We start from the raw sequence: 18799 nt of genomic DNA, 5'->3' as shown, positions 1-18799 counted from the left end.
ATTTGACTCTTTTTCCTCTCATGTTTTTTTTTCTGTAGCTCTTTACTTTTCTTTGAAAAACTTCTTTTGTAGAAATAGCTTTCTTAAATTAACTCCATTACCATATTCTTGGTCTCTTTGCAGCCCTAGTTAAGACCTTTATACAGGGGAGTTGGTAAGGCTGTTTCGGAAGGAAGAGGAGTATATTGTATTGGGAAGGATATTTTTAATCTGGGTTGGCAATCATAAAAAACTGCTTTAAAGTTCGACCACGACCTTAGCCTACCTACCATAATATTCCCAAAACAATGACACTTTACTTATCTGGCGTAAAAAAATGCCGACGGTAATCATATACTGTCCTGTTGTCCAGGCTTCATTAGCTTGTAAAGTCATAAGCCATTATAAATAATTTGGGTCTTCAGTTTTGGGGTCAATATAAATTTAAAATAACCGTAGAATTGCATATCTTTTTTTGAAATACCACAATCATGTTTTGGACCATACACTTAAATTTAAAAATATATTCAAATCATACTTACATAGTTTTTCTTTCTTAAGATGAGAAAAGTGGCATACCTGCAAAGCAGAGAGAAAATAATGTTGGTGCAACAGGTTGCCAGAATAAATTCAAAATGTCCATTGTTTTAGGATGAGCATGGTTCGGAGTTGGTCTTACATCAGTTGTGTTTTGTAAAGAAGTTAAATTTTGTGGAGAAGTCATATTTTCCGAAGAAGTAAGGTTTGATGGATAAATCGTCATTAATATGGTTCCATTGCTAGAGAGTGTCAGCACTTCATTGGTACCTAGGGACAAGAAATTGTTCAGGATTCTCCTACACACCCATAATGCATTCAAATCCATGTTCCTTAGGCAATTGTTCCTTAGGCATGCTGTCCCTAGGCTCAATTGTTTTCCACTACATAGAAAAAGATTGCCTGCAATAAGAGGGGCGCTATCACCCCAAGCGCCAATATTAAAAGCTTAGTCAAAAACTATTCCCCAGGAATCCATAGGATTTAACGTTCAATTTCCAACTGCTTCTCAAACTGCTTGCATATATATCTGAAGACACAAGGGGGATTTAGAAAACTTGGGTAAAAGCAAGTTTTTTTTAGGCTTGACTCACTCTGCATCCACCTACACAAAGATCCACTGGCCCTTGTTTGTAATGACTAATGGACATTTACACACTATCCCCCAAAACTTTATCAAGGCCAAATGAACAAACTTAGTTAAATAAAATTTAACATGAAGTCTTTATGTTAAAAGCCTATTTTTGCGGCCTACATATATATTTAAGAACAATTACCCCACGGCAAAGCATTATTGTTTCTGAAACTGAAAAGCTTCATATACAGTCTTCTGATAAAACTAATCAATTGGCCATCTCATAATTTTTACTCGATGTGTTTTTGGCATCCTTTGGGCTCAAATTGTTGTTATACGCCAAAAAATAGCATAAAATGGACCTGGAATTTCTAAGATAATTTCTATTAAGGTTTATTAAGAGTTAGAATAGTTGAGCATACAAATGCACTTTATAGTAATCGGGGATACCTAGATCCCCTATAAGACAAACCACCTAGTCTCCTCCGTAATAACTGGTGCGATAATATTTATCATTAATCCCAATTTTATCAAATATCAAGTGATTAAAATTTGTTGAATGGAGCTTCAGAAAAGGCCAATATTATCCGTTTATCTTGTATGGATTTCGTGTATGGACTCATCTTGTGCAACTTCTTAGGAACGAGTACTGCCTTTGTAAAATAGAATCTCAATACATGGACGTCCATAAGAAGGGTGGGGGCAAAGGGCGCCAGCTCCCCCTCCTGGATAAATGACTGTGTTATATATTTGTATTAATTAAAAAAACTTTTTCCACCGAATAAGTTTTCGAAGAAAAGTAAAGAGCTCTATGAAGTCAAAAATGGGCAGAAATAAAGTCAAATAATATTCCAAGCGTAAAACTACCACAAACCACTATCAACAATTAAATGAACCTCAAAACGAACAGAAATTATAATAAATAGTCTAGTCAAACTCAAAACGATAAAAATCAAACATTACTAGGGCTGACAACCCCCATGCCTTCTCAAAACCAGAACATAACTTAAGCTTTACTGAAAAAAAAATGATCGTGGATTGTTAGTTTAATATACCTATACTGATATTTATTCCTTAAAATAAAGAAGGGTCAACAAAAGTGAGTAAAAATTTTTTTTTTACTTATTAATTAAAAAAAGTGAAAAAGTTTATATATATTTTGTTTTCAGTAAAGGGCAAATTGTATTCTGGTCTTGAGAAGGCATGGGGGTTATCAGCCCTACTAATGTTTGTTTTTGCTCGTTTCGAGTTTGACTTGGCTATTTATTCTAATTTTTGTTCATTTTTAGTTTCATTTATTTATTGATAGTGATTTGTGGTTGTTTTCGCAAGGATGATTACTTGACTTCATTTCTGCCCGTTTTTGGCTTAATGGAGCTCTTTAGTTTTTTTTGAAAAACTCGTTTTGTTGAAAAAGTTTTTTTAGATGAATTTCTGTTTGTTTTTTATTGACATTCAATTAAAAAAACAAGTTTTGTAAACTGAAAGTAAGGAGAAACATTAAAACTTCAAACGAACAGAAATTATTCCGTATATGAAAGGGGCTGTCCCCTCTTCAACGCCTCGCTCTTTACACTAAAGTTTTTTATTGTTTAAAAAAATGAAGTTGTCAGACAGAGTCAAACTTTAGCGTAAAGAGTGAGGCTTTGAGGAGGGAACAGCCCCTTTCATATACGGAATAGTTTCTGTTCATTTTAAGTTTTAATGTTGCTCCTTACTTTCAGTTTAAAAAACTTGTTTTTTTATTTAATTTCTGATCGTTTTTTAGTTAATGCAGCCTTTATTTTGACTCACCGTCATTGAATAAGTAAACAAAATTTCCATAAAAATTTTACTTTTCTTTTGCTAAATGGCTGTCTCTAAATTTGGTTCTGACGTAATTTACAAATTAACTTACGTAACAAACTTCTATATTCGTATATTTTTCTTCTGGCAAAAATACAAAGTTGAAGATTTTTGCAGATATGAGCTTGAAACCTATGTAGTAGGGTTTTCTGATACGCTGAACCTGACGATGTGATTTTCATTCAAATTCTTTCACTTGTAGGGGATGTTTCCCCCCTCTTTAAAAAATCAGGTAAATTTTCCCAGGCTCGTAGCCTTTGATGAGTAATACTAAACTTAATAAAATTTATACATTTAGAATCAGCATTATAACCCCATTCTTTTGATAAATTTATAAACATCAAATTTATTTACATGATGCATTTATTTACATCCGCTTTTAAAAGTTTCGATTACTATTGAGCCGTATCGCTTGTTTTTTTTATTGTTTTTTTTTTCATTACGTATGTTATTACGTATATGAATGTCCACTTAGTCAATACCACGCTCTTTACTTTAAAAGTTAAAATTTTGTTTAATTCACAAGCCCCTGAATCACAAAGGCCGTTTAATTAGAATAGATAGCTCTTTTGAAAGCACTAAAAAAACTGTAGTGTAAAGAGCGAGGTATTGACTTGGGGCGAACCCCCTCATATACCTAATAATTTCTGTTCGTTTTAAGTGCTAATGTTGCTTCTTTCTTTCAGTTGAAAAAGCTTGTTTTTCTTTAATTTAATTTCTGATCTTTTTTTAAATAATGCTTGGAAATCTGGCGCCCCCTTCATAAAATGTCCCTTACCCCAAAGAAACATCCTCCACGGAAAAATTCTCCCGAGTAACCCCATCCTCAAGCTCCCCCCACCAGAAAAAATCCTTCCTGGAAATGTCTGTATACTTCCCAATAACCCATACAATATGTAAGCAATGGGCAAAGTTCATAACTTGCAGCCCTTCCCCTGGGAACTGTGGGGGATTAAGTCATCCTAAAAGACATATTTGTTAGATTTTCGACTATGCTGAACAAACTGACTATCTCAAAGTTTTAATCGGGTGACTTTGCGAAAAAATGAGTGTGGGAAGGGGCCTAGCTGCCCTCCATTTTTTTTCACTTAAAAGGGGCGCCAGAACTTTTAATTTCCGTTCCAAGGAATCCTCCTAATATATTCTAGGATAACTGGGTCAATACAATTACCCTTGGGGAAAAGAAAAGAAAAAAAAAATAAACAAGCATCCGTGATCTTTCTTCTGGCAAAAAATGGAAAATTCCACATTTTTGTCGATAGGAGCTTGAAACCTCTACAGTAGGGTTCTCTGATACGCTGAATATGATGGTGGGATTTTCATTAAGGTTCTATATTTTTTAGGGGGTCTTTTTTCCCTTTTTTCGAAAATAAGCCAAATGTTCTCAGGCGCGTAACTTTTGGTGGGTAAGATTTAACTTGATGAAACTCATATATTTGAAATCAAAAATAAAATATAATCCTTTTGATGTATCTATTGGTATCAAAATTCCGTTTTTTAGACTTTCGGTTACCATTGAGCCGTGTCGCTCCTTACTTACAGTTCGTTACCACGAACTGTTTGAAAGTCATTTTCATCAAAAAAATTTTTTTATATCTTTTTGTTTTTTTTTCTATATGAATCTATAGATTGGCATAGTTGTTGGGGTTTGACAAGCGCAATTTCCATAAAGAAATAGTTGCTGGACCGTTCTACTCTGCTGAACAAAATAGTTGGCTCAAAATTTTGACTAGATGTATTTGGGAAATAAATCAGATTGAGAGTCGGGCTGATTTCCCTCCTATCTCTTTTTTCTTAGAAAAGACCCTAGAATTTTTAATTTTGAATCGAATTAACTTCTTTAAATGTTCCAATGATATTTCTAGCTATTATAGAGTGGTGCTGCCTATGTTATTGCGTATATGGCTTTTTGAAAACCAACATTTATACAGTTTTTTTTCGTTTAATTGGAACGCCCCCTAAACACTTTCTAGAAGTTTCACCTTAATACTCTTGGTGTCATCAAACAGTTCGTGGTAACGAACTGTAAGCAAGGAGCGACCCGGCTCAACACTAACCAAAACTCTAAAAACCGGAGTTTTGATACCAATAGATACATCAATAAAACCAACTTTTAATGCTGATTTCAAATATATAAGTTTTTTTAAGTTTATGCTTACCCATCAAAAGTTACGCGCCTGAGAAAATTTGATTTATTTTCTAAAAAAGGGGGAAACAACCCCTAAAAGTCATAGAACTTGAATGAAAATCACACCATCAGATAACCCTACTATAGAAGTTTCAAGCTCCTATCTGCAAAAATGTGGAATTTTGTATTTTTTGCCAGAAGAAAGATCACGGATGCGTGTTTATTTCTTGTTTTTTTGTTTTGTTCTTTTATTTCTCCAGGGGTGATCATATCGATCCAGTAGTCATAGAATATCGTGAAAGAGCTCATCTGAACGGAAGTTAAAAAATATAGTGCCCTTTTTAAGTGTAAAAAAAAACTGGAGGGCAACTTGGCCCCCTCCCACGCTCATTTTTTTCCCAAAGTCACCCAATCAAAATTTTGAGATAGCCATTTCGTTCAGCATAGTCCTAAATCTGATAATTATGTCTTTGAGGATGACTTAATCCCCAACAGTTACCGGGGAAAGGGCTGCAAGTTATGAACTTTGCCCAGTTTACATATAGTATTGGTTAATGGAAAGTATACAGACGTTTCAGGAAGAATTTTTTTTGGTGGGGGAATGGGTCGGAAGAGGGGGTTACGGGGTAGGATCTTTCCATGGAGGATGTTTCCTTGGGGGAAGTGACATTTCTGTGAAGGGGGCACCGGATTTCCTAGCATTATTTAAAAAACGATCAGAAATTAAATAAAAAAACAAGTTTTTTCAACTGAAAGTAAGGAGCAACATTAAAACTTAAAACGAACAAAAATTATTACTTATATGAGGGGGATCACTCCCTAGTCAATATTTCGGCCTTTACGCTAAAGTTTTTTTTAGTATTTTCAAAAGAGCTATCTATTCTAATTAACCGGCCTTTGGGATTCAGGGGTTTGTGATTCGAAAAAAATTCAAACTTTAGCGAAAAGAGCGAGGTATTGACTAGGGGTAAACTCCCCAATATACGTAATAAAACATACAAATAGAGAAGTTCGTTACGTAAGTTAATTCGTAAGTTACGTCAGAAAAAATTTCAAGAAAGCCATTTAGCCAAAACAAGTAAAATTTATATGCAAATTTCATTCTAATTATTCATTTACGGTGAGCCAAAATCAAAGCTGTATTAGTTCAAAAACGTTCAGAAATTAAATATAAAAAAAACAAGTTTTTTTTAAGTTAAAGTAAGGAGCGAAATTAAAACTTAAAACGAACAAAAATTATTCCGTATATGAAAGAGGCTGTCCCCACCTCAACGCCTCGCTCTTTACGCTAAAGTTTGACTCTGTCTCACAAATTTATTTTTTAAAACAATAAAAATCTTTAGCTTAAAGAGCGAGGCGTTGAGGAGGGGACAGCCCCTTTCATATACAGAATAATTTCTGTTCATTTTGAGTTTCAATGTCGCTCCTTACTTTCACTTAAAAAAACTTATTTTTTTTTATTTAATTAGTTACAGTAACTGTTGTTGTAGTACTAAAAGTATACACATAGTGCCTTCTGGCTAGTTCAAAGTCTCCTGCAAAAACTTAATAATATATAACTTAATAATATAAAACTTAATAATATAAAAACTTAATAATACAATTTGAACTAATAATAAGTTCAAAAACTTAATAATATAAGTTGTTCTTGAGATATTGCTTTGTCACCTTTTTGAAAGTCCACATGCTCATAGTTTTGTTTTGATTAAATTCAACGTCCACCTAAATATTCCTTATCTTTGTTTGTAGTTATATTCTCTTTGGACTATTGGCTACAAAATGGCCATCTCACAGTTTCGATCGATGTGTTTGGGGAAAATAGTATATCAGGGGGGTGGGGGCTATTTTCTCTTCTTCAGCATTGACTCTTAAAATGGGACTAGAACTATGCATTTAAAATCAAATGAGCCTCCTCTAAAGTTCAAAAGACTACCTCTTCCTAAAAGCCTTACATCCCCCGGAGCATAACTTAAAACCCTTACTCCAATGCTCTAGGGGGTTGTGTCAACCCCAAAGACCATGTTATGAGATCTTTGGACTATTTTTAAAAAATGGCTATCTCAAAATTTTTATCAGATGCATTTGGGGAAAATATGACCTGGGGTTAGGGCACAGCTACCCTCCGATCAATTTGACTCTTAAAAATGGAACATAAACTTCCGATTTTCAATCCAATGAGCCCCCTCAGAAGTTTATACAACCACCGTTTCCATGAAAACCTTATATGCCATCGGGGCATACCTTACAACCCTTGCCCTGACAACTGTGAGGGGGTTCTCATCCTCAAAGATATAATTTCTGGACTTTTAAACTACGTCAAACAAAATAACTATCTCGAAATTTTGACTGGACGTGTCTGGGGAAATGATGGGTGTGGGAGGGGGCATGGTTGCCCTCCAATAACTTTTGACTATTAAAGAGGGCACTAGCCCTCTCAATTATTAACAGACTGAGCCCTTTTCGAAGTTTCTACGACAAAAATGGCCATCTTAAGATTTCTATCAGATACGTTTCGGGAAAATGCGACGTGTTTGTGTGTCGGTGGGGGGGAGTATTTGCCGTCTGATCACTTTGACTCTTAAAAAACACTAATATTAACATTATAACTTAAAAAAGCACTATGACTTGTTGCCCTCCATGAGCTCTTTTTGAAGTTCCTATGACATTTCTACCTATAATAAGTGCCCTGGTCTAAAAAACAAAACGATATATTGGGCCGACATCGCTCTTAACTTAGGCAGCGCTGTCGCGCTGATTATGAAAGTTCGTCTTGAATTTCAGTTAAACAGTACTGGAAGTGCCGATTAGACCTAAATACTTTCTTAGACCACAGTGGCTATACATGAAAGATAAGAGAGAAAAGGAAATAATAAATGAAAAATAAAGCCAAAAAAGGGTGAAAAAACGAGGATTTTGTCAGCCAGTGGCAAAAATCCTCTACTGACACTGGCTGAAATCCACTGGCTGACAAAATCCTCGTTTTCTCACCCTTTTTTGGTTTTATCTTTCATTTATTATTTTCTTTCCTCTCTTAGCTTCATATGCCTATTAGACCAGGTAAGCCCCCTCCCCCCCTAAAATTCAGTCTATGGTCGCCCATGGCTCAATACAAAGTTTTCAGCCCTTTTAAGTTGATTGGTCATCTCATAATTTTAATCGAGATCAAATGAAATCGTGCATAATCAGGGATCTTAAGTACTTTAATGACTTGGTCTGACTCCATTCTTGCTCAAATAGTTAGGTCTGTTCCAGGGGGCCTGAAATTTCCAAAACGCATTCTAGAGTGAATTGCATTGCCAATTGGTATTTACAAGACTTTCCAAATCTTCCACTTTAACTGCATTCTACCCTCAGCCCTCGATCACCCTAATGCCCAAGTATAGCCCTAGGTAATCCACAAGTGTTTTATTTTATATTCTTATTTTTTCTGTTTATTTGACACTATTTGGGATCATGAACAATTACGTGTGACAAAATCAACGAAACGTTGTGCATAGCCAGCCTCTATAACCAAGCATTAGGAGTGGGTGTTAGTATGCATTCAAATTGAAAATGACTGAAAACACAATAAAAATATATTACTTGAATGTATCTAGTAATTCAAAGAATTTTTATTATGGAGATTTTAGGTCCAAAGAGAACGAAACATACAAGTTTTTCAAGAAAAACCTATTTGGGGCAAAATTTTTGCTATATACCACAAAATGACTGAAAATCCAGCTTTACTGCGCTGCAATCTTCTTGAATACTTAAAAAGGGCACTAGAACCTTTGATTTCTGTTCATATAAGCACTCATCTGATTTTCTAGGACATTTGCTCGATACGATGATCCCTGTGGAAAAACAAATAAACATGCATCCGTGATCTTTCGTGGTCATGGTAGTGGTCAAGGGGTCTAGGGACTACAGTGAAAGAAAGGTTAAGATGGCTTGGCTTCAAATTATGGAAAAAGGATATTAGGAAGGCATTATAACAAAAGAATCAAAGGTTATTGGAATTGTTGGAATGGACTAAAGATTGAAGACCGGGATAAAGAGGAGGCGCATGCTTGGCTGTTCTGGTGGTTTACTTGTGGTGGTATGGTGCCACCGTGACTTATTGGTAATTTGCTAGTAATAGTAGTAGTAGTAGCAGTAGTAGTGGTAAATGAATTATATTAGAAAATGTACCTTGTACCGCTTTCTGCTTCCCTGCAACAAATGATTTGAGTAAAAGATCAAGGTCTTTTAATGCTTGATCTTTACATTTACTATTTTTTCGCTTCCTTCTTAATAATGTGACTGAATAGTTCTTCTTCAAATTTGTTACTCTTCCTTGTGATCCAAAGTTAATTCCTCTTCCGACTTTAGGTTTACTTTCATTGACAAGCTTTATCTTTCTTCTTCTTCGTTTATGCGAAGAGCCTAAAAGATGTATTATATGTATTAGCATTAAATAATGGAAAAAATTAGAAATATGGAAATTAAATTTACCAGTAACTCAAAATTGTACTTTCCTAATAGGTATTAGATAAAATTTACATCAATCTGTTTTAACACTTGATGTTTCCTTCTATTGTCTTTCACTTCCTTTTTTTTACTTTCTCATCGAAAAAATAAAAAACATAAAATTAGAATTAAAGTACTTGGAAGCTCAATAATTACGTTCGGATAAATTTTTACAGGTTATATATATATATATATATATATATATATATATATATATATATATATATATATATATATATATATATATATATATATATATATATATATATATGTGTGTGTGTGTGTGTGTGTGTATATATATATATATGTGTATATATATATATATATATATATATATATATATATATATATATATATATATATATATATATATATATATATATATATATATATATATATATATATATATATATATATATATATATACCTGTTTTGGATTCAAACCTATTGCAAAGGATTATATCAATGCAGCCGAAAAAATAGCTTTATCCTGGATTATAAACAAATCTGTGTGGCAGGTTTTATCTTTAATGAACTTAATTTACTATTCAGCGCTCGTCGCCTGACCATCACGTGTACTTCGCGTGTGTTGGTTTAAATTATTTTTGAAGTGAATTTATAACGAGATGAGCGTTTCCGAGCTTTTGTATTCACCGCTGTTGAACTTTGTTTTTGAAAATTTAAGTGGTGTTCATGAAGCCGTTATTTTACGGAAAGGAGTGGACTTTTTTAAAGATTTGGAAACTGTTAAGTCAGAGAAGGCAAAGCTATGGAGTTTTGTGAATGAAAATGATCCCCCTGTCAGAAGGGACACTAATACAATTCTTAGTCACCAGCAAGATATTATAGACTTTATGAAGAAATGTGATGCCGATGGAAAACAGCTCCCTTGTTTTGTCATCAAAAGACCAACAGAAGTCCCTGTTATCTCTGCTACAGCGTTTACACACGTCACAGCCAAGCTTAAGAGCCTTGAACAAGCGATTTCGCTAGTTTTTGCCAAGATTGATTCGTACAATCTGAACTTTCCTCAAATACCTGTGATTAGCCAACCTGCTGCGTGTGATACGCATACTACAATTTTGATCTCCAATCCCCCACCTGAGCTTGGTGACCCGCTAAAGCGAAAATCAGTAATAGATTCAATTTCTGGAAATCAGCTGGTGTCTAGAGTGCACGCGACTAAAAAGCGGTGAACGGTGAATATGGAGAAATCTGCAGCTAAAGATTTTTGCAAATCAGCAAAGGATGCTCTACCTGGTTCTGGTGTGAAAGTTTTATCTAAAAAACACGCTGGTGTTGTTCGAGAAGTCCCATCTGATTTTGACCTTGAAATGCTACAGAACCAATTTGGTATAATCGGGTCCAGTCTGTTTGGAACAAGCAAATCGGTTAAACTTGAGTTTATAGACACGATTACGAAAGGATCATTTCTGCGAAACGTTGTGAAGAGTGGGTATGAAAACTTTTGTGCTTATGAGTTCAAGCAATTGCCAAAGTGTTGCTTCAAGTGTTATTCCCCTGGACACTTGGAAAGTGCATGTACTAGTAGCGCTCCCAAGTGCGCTCATTGTGCTGGACCTCATTTATCTACGAACAGTGATCGTTGTACGAAATATCCGAAATGTGCCACTTGTGGAGGATCTCATCCTTCTTACAGCCTACGATGCCCTGTGATTAAGAAGATCAATGATAAGGTCTATTCTCAGAAATGAATCCGGACATAAGTAGAGTCTCATTTAATATTAATGGAACGAGAGGTAAGGACTTTTTTATTGATGATCTGTATGTTAATTACGACATTGCTTGTCTCCAAGAACATTTACTGACTGCCTTTAGCGAAAATTTTCTGAGACGAAGCATTGATCACGTTGTTTTTGTGCGTCCAGCTAAAATTACGCGTGACCACCCTTCTGGCGGCTTAGCATATGTTTTTAAGAAAAATATTTCTGGTGCGAGTCCTGTGCTTTTCCAATCAGATGACACTTTTCTTGCGGTGCGTCTTGGTAATGTTGCATTAATCAATGTATATCTGCCATATAATGATCGTTCCATTCGTTCACTTCAGAATTTCTCTTGTGCTTGTAATGGTCTTAAAACTTGAATTCAAAAGATATCGGATAATGGGTTGCATTTTGTTATTGCTGGTGATTTTAATACTGATCTTGCTTCTGATAATGTAAGGAATAGTCAGCTTTTTGATTCTCTCCCGGCTTATAAAATTGTTCGGAAGTCCCATGATTATATGTATATTCACCATTCAGGTAGTAAATCAGACATTGATCACGTTATTTGTTCTGCAGCTCTTGTCTGCTCGCCATGTTACGGCTCATTTTGGCGAGAATGATCTTGATCACCTTCTGATGTCTTTTTGTTTATGAAAGTCTGTTGTTTGGTTTGAGAGTATGTCTAATAATCGTGGTGTGGATTCTAATTGGTATTATACGCCTAATTGGAATCATATAAATTTTTCTGTTTATTTTATAACTTTGTCTGCACTTCTAAGTACGCTTTATGTTCCTTATCAGCTTTTGCAGTGTAGTCAGAATTTTATTTATGCTAAATATGAAATAGACCGATATTATCATTCTATTCTCTCTGCTACGAAAGAAGCTGAAAAAATTTCTGTCCCAGTTAAGCGAATCCGAAAAATACTCAAAAGCCTCTTTGGTCACTTGACCCTAACCTTAAGGCCTGTAAAAATAAAGCTAAATTTTGGCTAAAAATTTGGACAGATTGTGGTCGGCCTAGGTCCGGTAATGTATTTCTTGTTAAACAGAAAACTAAATTAGAACTTAAGAAGTATCTAAAAAGTGTCCGATACCGAGGGCTTGATTTTCCATCTTCACCTAAGGATTGGAGGAATGTAATTAATTCAAGTAAAACAGACGATTCTGATGTAAGTAGTGTTGATATTCCACCAAGTTCTTGGCATGCACATTATTCGAAAATTTTCTCCGTTTTGAGTTATTCTGTTCATAGAAAGTTTGATGAAGAGTTTGTTAAAATTGTCCCTAGATTTCTAAGTCAGCGCTTTGTTTTGCCTATATCGCGTTGTGAATTTTTGAATGCTTTGAATCATCTTAAGTCGAAATCTATTGATGCTGATGGTATCTCTAAAATGCATCTAACTCCCCAATGTGCTGAACTTGTGTCAGATCTTGCGCTTTTGTTTCAAATGTGCTTGGCATCTTCTGTCGTCCCGGAAAGTTTTTTGTGTGGCAGCGTGACTTCAATTTTAAAAAGAGGTAAACCGTCAACAGATTGCTCTTCTTACCGTCCAGTTTCTGTTTCTTGCAATATTAGCAAGGTCTTCGAGTATATTCTTTTACCTAATTTAACTCGAAAAATTTCTTTCTTTGGTGAAAATCAACTTGGTTTCTGACCTGGTGGGGGGTGCCAACATGCTCATCGTGTCCTTTCTTCTATTCTACTTTCAAATTCTTCTAAGGGTAAAGGCGTATATCTATGTGCACTTGATCTTTCAAAGGCTTTTCATTCTGTTGTTCATAACCAGCTTTTCTTTTCTTTGGCTTTTTCTGGTGTTAATTTTTCGGTTATTTACCTTCTATGGTTTTGGTATTCTAATTCTTACCTCCACCTGAAATAGTTTCCAGAAACAACTATTAAACTTCTTTGTGGTGTTAGACTGGGTGGTGTTTAATCGTCTGCCCGGTTCAAAATTTGTATTTCTAGCGTTCTTGAAAAGATATAAGGCCCTTGTTTTTCCGGTTTTACTGATGTTTCTTACATTGCTAATGCTGATGGCATTCTGTTGATTAGTTGTACTAAGTCTGCTCTTTCTGCGATGGTTTCCTTAGTTTCTCAGTCTTTCCTAAATATTGGTCTATCCCTGAATCTTTACAAGTTTGAATTCTTATCTTATAATCAGTCTTCGTCAACTCCTCTGGTATGTAATGAATTTTCTGTACTTTCTGTCTCTTCCTTTCGGTGGCTTAATATTACTGTTTCTAATTCTCAAGCTCTTTTTCGTAAACAGATTGTTGCTGATTCAGTAAGAAAAATTCAGTTCAGTTATTCAAAAATTGTAGCAAACCGTGGAAAATATAACAGAAGAGCTCTTGGGCGCTTATTCTCGACTTTTTCTGATCATTCTGTGCTTTATTTTTCGGATGTTCATCCTGTTCTTAAGCTAAAGGATTTGAAAAGATTAAAGTTACTTATTTACAAATTTTGCAAATTTCTTCTTTCTCTGCCGCCATGGACTAGAAATCAGTATCTAGTTAATAATTTTTATGTTACGGATGTAACTCAAAAGCTCGTAGACTTACACAATAAGCTTTCTTCAGCTGGATTTTTTAAATTTGGCGTTTACCACGTTATTTTAACTGTCGTTTCGTTTTTTAATTTATTTTCTTGTTTTTTTTTATTTTTTTTTGGCTCTTTTTCTCTTTTTTATTATTATGTAATCCGCTTGTAAAAATTTTTTTTATTTTTTGGTAATAAATGATTGATTGATTGATATATATATATATATATATATATATATATATATATATATATATATATATATATATATATATATATATATATATATATATATATATATATATATATATATATATATATATATATATATATATATATATATATATATATATATATATATATATATTAGTTTAGGGTTCATCTTCTAGTACTGAAAAAAAGGAAATGTAAGAAAAAATCATTGAACATTTTTTTTTCTAACGCCAGTACAAAAACATTAAAAATGATAAAGTGCTAAGGAACAACGAAGCAAAAATCAGAAGCAGACAAATAAAAAATGAAACTAGGCTGATAGCAAGTAATTATAGCCTATATTTTTTTCGTATTTTTGAAATATTTTGGGAAACTGTAAGTTTTAACGGGAAACTTCAGTGTTTAAACGTCTAAGGGTTTTGGAACAATTTAATATTAGGTGTAAAAAGCGGAGGATTAATGGAGATAATGAACTATATCTTATTTGGGAAAAGAAAGAAACACTAATGGCCCCCTTCTCTCGAATTGTCCTCAAGTGAATGTTAATTCTCAATATAAATAATTTAAAGTTGAGGAGGGTCCCTCCCCCTCCCCAGCACACATATTCAAAAATTGCCTGAAAATGACTGGCTTTAATATGTCCGTCGATTATGTACAACTAGCAGAAACTAGATAAAAAGGGAAATTTCACAAAAAGTGGAAAACAACATTAAAACTCAAAAAGAACAGAAATTTTCTTTCAGATGAGTTTGGCTGCCAACCACATTGACTCTGGGCTTTTAATAGTTGAATAGGTGAATAGTTGAAACTCTAGAAAGGGGGAGAACAAGTTGGGGAGGGGGATCACAAGCATAGTAGCATGATGGGTAACCTTTGCCAGTTTTGAGTTCTATATCACTATCTACTTTTTTTTACCTGTAATATAAATCTTTTTCATTTAATATACAATTATTTATTTGGCATTCATAATGGTATTTGATGTTTGCAATGAAAAATCTATCATCATCTTGAATACAGATCTCTTTAGTCGGTAAAAAACGTTTTGAACCTTTTAAAGATATTTAAAGTCATATTCGGAGGGGAAAAACATAAATAAAACGGAGGAGAGGTCAGCTTGAGCAGCCCGTAAATGCAATGAATCAGAAATTATGTTGATTTAGGTCTTTTATTGGTTTGATCAATTGCTGTGACTGATTTGATTAACAGTAGGCTAAGGGGAAAAGCGGGGGGAATATGTTTTTACCTAAATCTAGAAATTCTAGTCCTGACAATTTTCAATGAAACATTTCTCTCAAAAATTTGTTAAGTATATAGATTATTGTCATTTATTATCTTGGGATTTCTTTTTCAAACCTCGAAAATTTTTGCAACTTAGCCAAAAAGGTTTTTTTGAAATGCTCAGTTGCAACCCTGGTTTGGTTGAAAAATATTTATTATTTCCTGGTGCTTGCCTTTGGTTCGCTTAACGCTTGCTTATTTCATTCATTAAAAAGTTGAGTTTTTGCTCATTAGAAAGTTGAGTTTAGTCCATACTTTAGTACGAAAGGAGTTGAGCCACCTTTCCGACGTTCAAGCGAGAAAGTGATTTTTCACTTTAGTTATTTTTTAGGTTTCTCTTTTATTCTCTTTGCATTGAGGACTGCAGAGTCAAGGATTCAACAGAAAATATTAGTGTTTCTTGTCTTTTTTTTTACTAGCTGGAACTAATCTTATTTTCTGTGTTTTCTCATTTTGTCAGGCCTAACCAGTTTAACCTTAAAATTATGCACACCCCTCTTCCACCATAGCATAATATAAAAGATAAAATCAACATAGATCCAACTTCACCTTCTTTCGTAACTTCCGATGAGCCTTCCGGTGTATTCTTGGTTTTGAAACTTGTTACTTCTGTTTGGATAGACGTTTCCCATGGTTTATTCATATTTGTCATTGTCTCTTCGATGACCTGTTTATACTTAATTTTTGGTCGTTCAATGACTAACACTTTCAAAGCAGCTGGATTAAAAAACATCAGAAGAAGAAGAACAATCGGAAGAACTGTGAATTAAGATCTAGGTTTTAAAAGTTTCAAAGTCGCATAAATTATACAATAAAAGGATAATTCTAGACAGTCTTTTCTAACTTTAAAAAATTGTTCTCGCCATCCAGGTAAGAGGGGTGAAAAAATGGCATTTTTGTGAGGACCTATGTTGTCTAGAAATTTTTTATTATTTGTTATTTTCAATGTGCTTATAGTTTTTATTCATTGTCAATTACCTTCGAATCCTTAGAAATTGCATAGAAATGAGCCTGTTATCTACCTTTCTGATGAATTCGTCCCCTACAAAGGTGGTAAAAAAACACACTCATTCAAAAACCCGATCTCGTTTGCCTACACCAAAGTCCCTATACATTTGGCCCGAGATTTTGTTTCTTTGGAGCTAAAAAGATCGCTTGTTTTTAATTTCTTTGCATACCCTTATAGGTTTCCTTGGGTGTGCGAATAATGGCCGCTTGTAATGAGTAATGGCTAGTAGTTTGAGCAACATCGTAAAAGCTGTTACAGCCAGGGGCGTCGTTAGAGAGCAAGGGGGTAGTTGTCCCTCCAATAATGTGGAGACAAAATATATTACATATCCCATGCCCTTTGACTATCCTGATATGGACCCATCTTGTCCCCCCCCCCCCAATAAAAATTCTGGACATTCGCCCCTGATTACAGCTCAAATCTATTCAAAGATTGGCTAATAAGGACATTTTAAAAAGCTTGTAATAAGTCTCAAAAATGGCAGCCAAAGACTCTGAATGGGTGCCAAAGTTCCCAGACCTTTGCCTCCAGATTTCGTCTTTTTGGAGATAAAGCGATTGTATGTTATTCGTGTTCTTTTTTTTTAGTAGAATCTAAATCTAAAGTATGGAACTGAAGAATAAACTCTGAGTCCAATATGACTTGAAAGTTGTAGTAGATAATAAGGAATGGATTCTGCATGTTAATGACTGGCTCACGTAAACTGATAGACTAAAACTCCGGTCCTTATATTTATACCATCTGCCATCAGTCGTCCAATGTATATTACCCTGGAACACGCATTTTCGCAGAAACTTTCTCAAATGCCTTTGAAACCAACTCGAGACTTCGAAACCAACTTATAATTTTCAAAACAACTAATAATCGCATTGCACTACTAATTGCCGATTTTTATATTTGTATTGGAATAAATTAATTTAAAATTAGATTATTTAAAATTTAGTCTTATAAAGGTGAAGCCAAGTTTCACGTTCAAGATAAATCTGACTTGTCTACCAGTGAAAAAATCTAATGTCGTTTATGTCTATAAGCTCTCCGGAGCACTTGCATCTTCGGTCCAGCTTTGTATAATGGTTGATATAGGGAATTATCTTACTGTATATTTTTTATATACAGTGCTTCCAATATTTTAATCTTGGTGCACAGAACTATCTTCCTATGCATCCACATGGTGAAAACGCAAACGTCTACTATATTAATTGACAATGGTAGTGAGAAAAGACAAACCAGTTTGTCCTTGAATATTGAAGCATTACGGATGCAAAACAGGACAAAAGTCATGGCGGGCTCAGATAATAGACCCTTTTTCTTCTACTTTCTATCGTTTGTCTTTTCACAAAATTTATTTCGAACAGCTGATGTTTTCATTTGTCAAAATATTAACAAAAAATGTTTCTAAGAATAATTAAATATATGACTTTCAATTTAATTTAGAGAGAAGGATGCTTCTTTTGTGAAAGATTTTCATTTTCATTCTATTTTATTAAAGATTACGGAAACTGAAGGCCAAATAAAAGTTTTAAAATGAATATTAGAAATTTTCCAAGCAAAGTGTTTAGATTTCTACAGTAATTAACTAATAGATAACAGATAGACTTCTTATAGACTCAGGCTTAGATCTTATAATCACCAACTCGAGGGCATTGGTACAATCCCAATGTTAGTTTTTATCTAGAAGTAATTTAAAAAAATATTTTTCAAATCAGCTTAAAAAAAATGTGTTAAAAGCTAAAACAAGCCGAAATAAAGTCATATAATAATTCAAACTTGAGCTAGAAGAAATTAATATGAACGAATAAATGAAACAGAAAGCGAACACAAACTAAAATGAAGAATAAAGATAACAGATACTGCCATGAGTAAATGGACTTATCGGAATAGTAAAGTCATACTTAAAACGAGAAAGATTTACCGTAGAGTGGGGCTACTGTCTTCCCCCAAAGCCGTTGAAAAGCCAGAGCGTCATTTGCTATTTACCGAAAAAAAAATTTATTTCCAACAGTTGCTGTTTTAATTTTTGAAAACATTAACAAAAGCAAAAAATTGCAATTGTAATCAAGATGGGGAGAATGAAAGAAAAAAATGGTATTTGTGTCATATATCCCCTGCCACTCAAGTTGTTCATTCATTGACGCAATACAAAACCATTTTTTTTTCGTTAGTTTCTTTCAGCTCAGCATGAAACAAGACAAAATGAACTGACAGAATAGATGGAAAATACATAATTTGGGCTATACATTTGCTCATTATGGGATGGGGGGATGTTGGTAAAGTATTTGGACAGTGTGAAGTTAGAAAATAATTTTTACTCTACAATATGCAGAATAATCGTACCTAGCACATTAGGCATGCAGATCCGCTATACCCCCCACCCCCCTAATGTGCAAATATATAGCCCAAATTTGTTTCTAAAGTATTATATTTTATCTTATTTTGGTGCATTTCTTTAGGATTCAGCGTCTGAGAAACATATTAGAAG

The 18799-nt window shown here is 34.1% G+C and overlaps 1 protein-coding gene across 1 annotated transcript; it reads right to left on the bottom strand.

Annotated features, from left to right (window-relative positions):
- Positions 1–535: 535 nt before the first annotated feature.
- LOC148947347 (uncharacterized) lies at positions 536–16071 on the bottom strand. The gene is made up of 3 exons (XM_089095771.1): positions 15861–16071; positions 9234–9467; positions 536–786 (listed from the first exon to the last, which is right to left on the bottom strand). Exons 1-3 carry the CDS (start codon positions 16042–16044, stop codon positions 536–538), a joined length of 669 nt encoding a protein of 222 aa, XP_088951897.1. The 5' UTR covers positions 16045–16071.
- Positions 16072–18799: the final 2728 nt, after the last annotated feature.

The sequence above is a fragment of the Artemia sp. Qi Xiang Cuo genome, chromosome 10 (assembly GCF_049724085.1).
Source record: "Artemia sp. Qi Xiang Cuo chromosome 10, ASM4972408v1, whole genome shotgun sequence".
Classification (NCBI taxonomy): Eukaryota; Metazoa; Arthropoda; class Branchiopoda; order Anostraca; family Artemiidae; genus Artemia; species Artemia sp. Qi Xiang Cuo.
This window is presented reverse-complemented; position numbering and strand designations above follow the sequence as displayed.